Source organism: Arachis ipaensis, chromosome B09, assembly GCF_000816755.2.
Source record: "Arachis ipaensis cultivar K30076 chromosome B09, Araip1.1, whole genome shotgun sequence".
Lineage (NCBI taxonomy): Eukaryota > Viridiplantae > Streptophyta > Magnoliopsida > Fabales > Fabaceae > Arachis > Arachis ipaensis.
The window spans coordinates 137,259,348-137,261,126 of record NC_029793.2 but is presented as its reverse complement, the minus strand read 5'-3'; the positions used below and the strand labels follow the sequence as shown (position 1 = coordinate 137,261,126).

At 43.5% G+C, this 1,779-nt stretch overlaps 1 protein-coding gene across 1 annotated transcript in view; it reads right to left on the bottom strand.

Moving 5' to 3' along the window:
* Positions 1–1,779, bottom strand: part of LOC107618566 (ABC transporter G family member 25) — a 6,906-nt gene extending 5,127 nt beyond the window's left edge. Inside the window, exons 1-2 of the mRNA XM_016320666.2 lie at positions 1,553–1,779; positions 559–1,411 (exon numbers count right to left, since the gene is read on the bottom strand). Of these exons, the coding sequence (XP_016176152.1) occupies positions 559–1,411; positions 1,553–1,684 (985 nt within the window). The 5' untranslated portion in view covers positions 1,685–1,779. The remainder of the gene's footprint in view (positions 1–558; positions 1,412–1,552) is intronic.

The window sequence follows — 1,779 nt, the reverse complement described above, 5'->3', positions numbered from 1 at the left end:
GATACTATTGATACTATTCTCCCAACAAAATCACAATCAAAATGTCACATCTACAACACACCATAACACTAATAATTCGGTAAATCCACATTCTTTTCATTACCCCCGTCTACAAAAAAAATTCTTCATAACTAAACACCAAGTCTATTTAGTCAAATATTCCCTTCCTAACCTAATTAATCTTACTTAATTAACATCAATAATTAACCAACTTATCACCAACAAATAGCAATTTTGACAGTGCAAACTTTACTTTAACTGCCAAAAAAGTTTGTAATCACTGTATCCTTGTCATACTCTTTTCCTCCATTGTGTCAAAACTACCATCATTTGTAGACAAAAAGAATAATATAATATTACTTTCTCAATTTCACCTTAGTTATTTTAAGAATGAATTTATAAAAGATAAAAATGACTTATCATAAATATTATAGAAATTAAGTCTTAACTGCCACCAAAAGTTTGTTACAACAGAATAACATCAAGCTGAGTTACCGTTGTGATAACAGAAAATGAAAAAAATAAAAATAAAAATAAACGAAGAGAAAGTTGACGTACCGTTAGCGAGATCGAGAAGGAAATCGGCGGGGTTCATCGGAAAAGATGGCACAAAACCAACGGACTCAAAGTACCGCATGGCGTCGCATCCTTTACCGAAATAGAGGCAATTCCCTTCGGAGAGCACGAGAACCTTATCGAACATCTGGAACACGCGGCTCGACGGTTGGTGCACCGACGTAACCACCGTCTTCCCCTTCTTCGCTAGCGAACCGAGCACCGAAATGAGGCGGTGCGCCGACGTGGAGTCCAGCCCCGACGTCGGCTCGTCCAGCAGCAGCAGGCTCGGATCCACAAGCATCTCATGCGCAATGCTCACGCGCTTCCTCTCCCCGCCGGAGACACCGCGGATGAAGCTGTTCCCGATTATGGTGTCCTCGCACTTGCCTAGTCCAAGCTCCGCAATCGCCGACTCCGCCGCCGCAATCTTCGCCTCACGCGGCAGCGAACGAGGGAGGCGGAGCATGGAGCAGAAGACTAGGGTTTCCCGGACGGTGAGGTGCGGGTAGAGCACGTCGTCCTGCGTAACGAATCCGGTTCGGCGGAGAATCGGTTTGGTGAGCTTGGATGAGTTTGCGAGAATTGTTCCGGTGAGGCCGTGACCATGGAGTCTCCCTGCAAGCGCGTTTAGGAGCGTTGATTTGCCGCTTCCTGATGGACCAAGGATGGCTAGGATCTCTCCCGGGTACGCTATCCCTGTTACTCCGTTTAGAATTGTTCTTTCTTGCAGCACCGTTGATCTTGTTGGATCGGACGGTGTTGGTGACTCGCGATCAGTTGCGAAAAGTTTCTTAATGCACCTTCCTTTAGCTTGCTTGTTCTCTATCTTTATCCGGTACCCCACGTCCATGAACTGCGTTAATTATTTGCATGAACACATAGTTAAAGCATAATAGTATGGGGTCAACGATGTTATGACTAGTTATGACTTGTTAGTGGTTAATTAATTAAATGAATAAACATTGTGATTAATTAGTATTAGTAATAATAATACCTTGAGAGTGATTGGGTAAGAAGGGGACATTAAAGGAGGGATGTCACGGGATTCTCGAGGGGGTTGTTTGGGTGAGTCTCCATTTGGAGTTTCTACGCCACCAAACGCTGCCCTTTGTGTTGTTGTAGACATTGTTATTGTATGTTTTTGAGGGAGAGATGGAAACTAAAAAGAAACAAGTGTTGTTAGTTGATAGTGAATGAATTAGTGAGTGGAAGAAGGAAGAC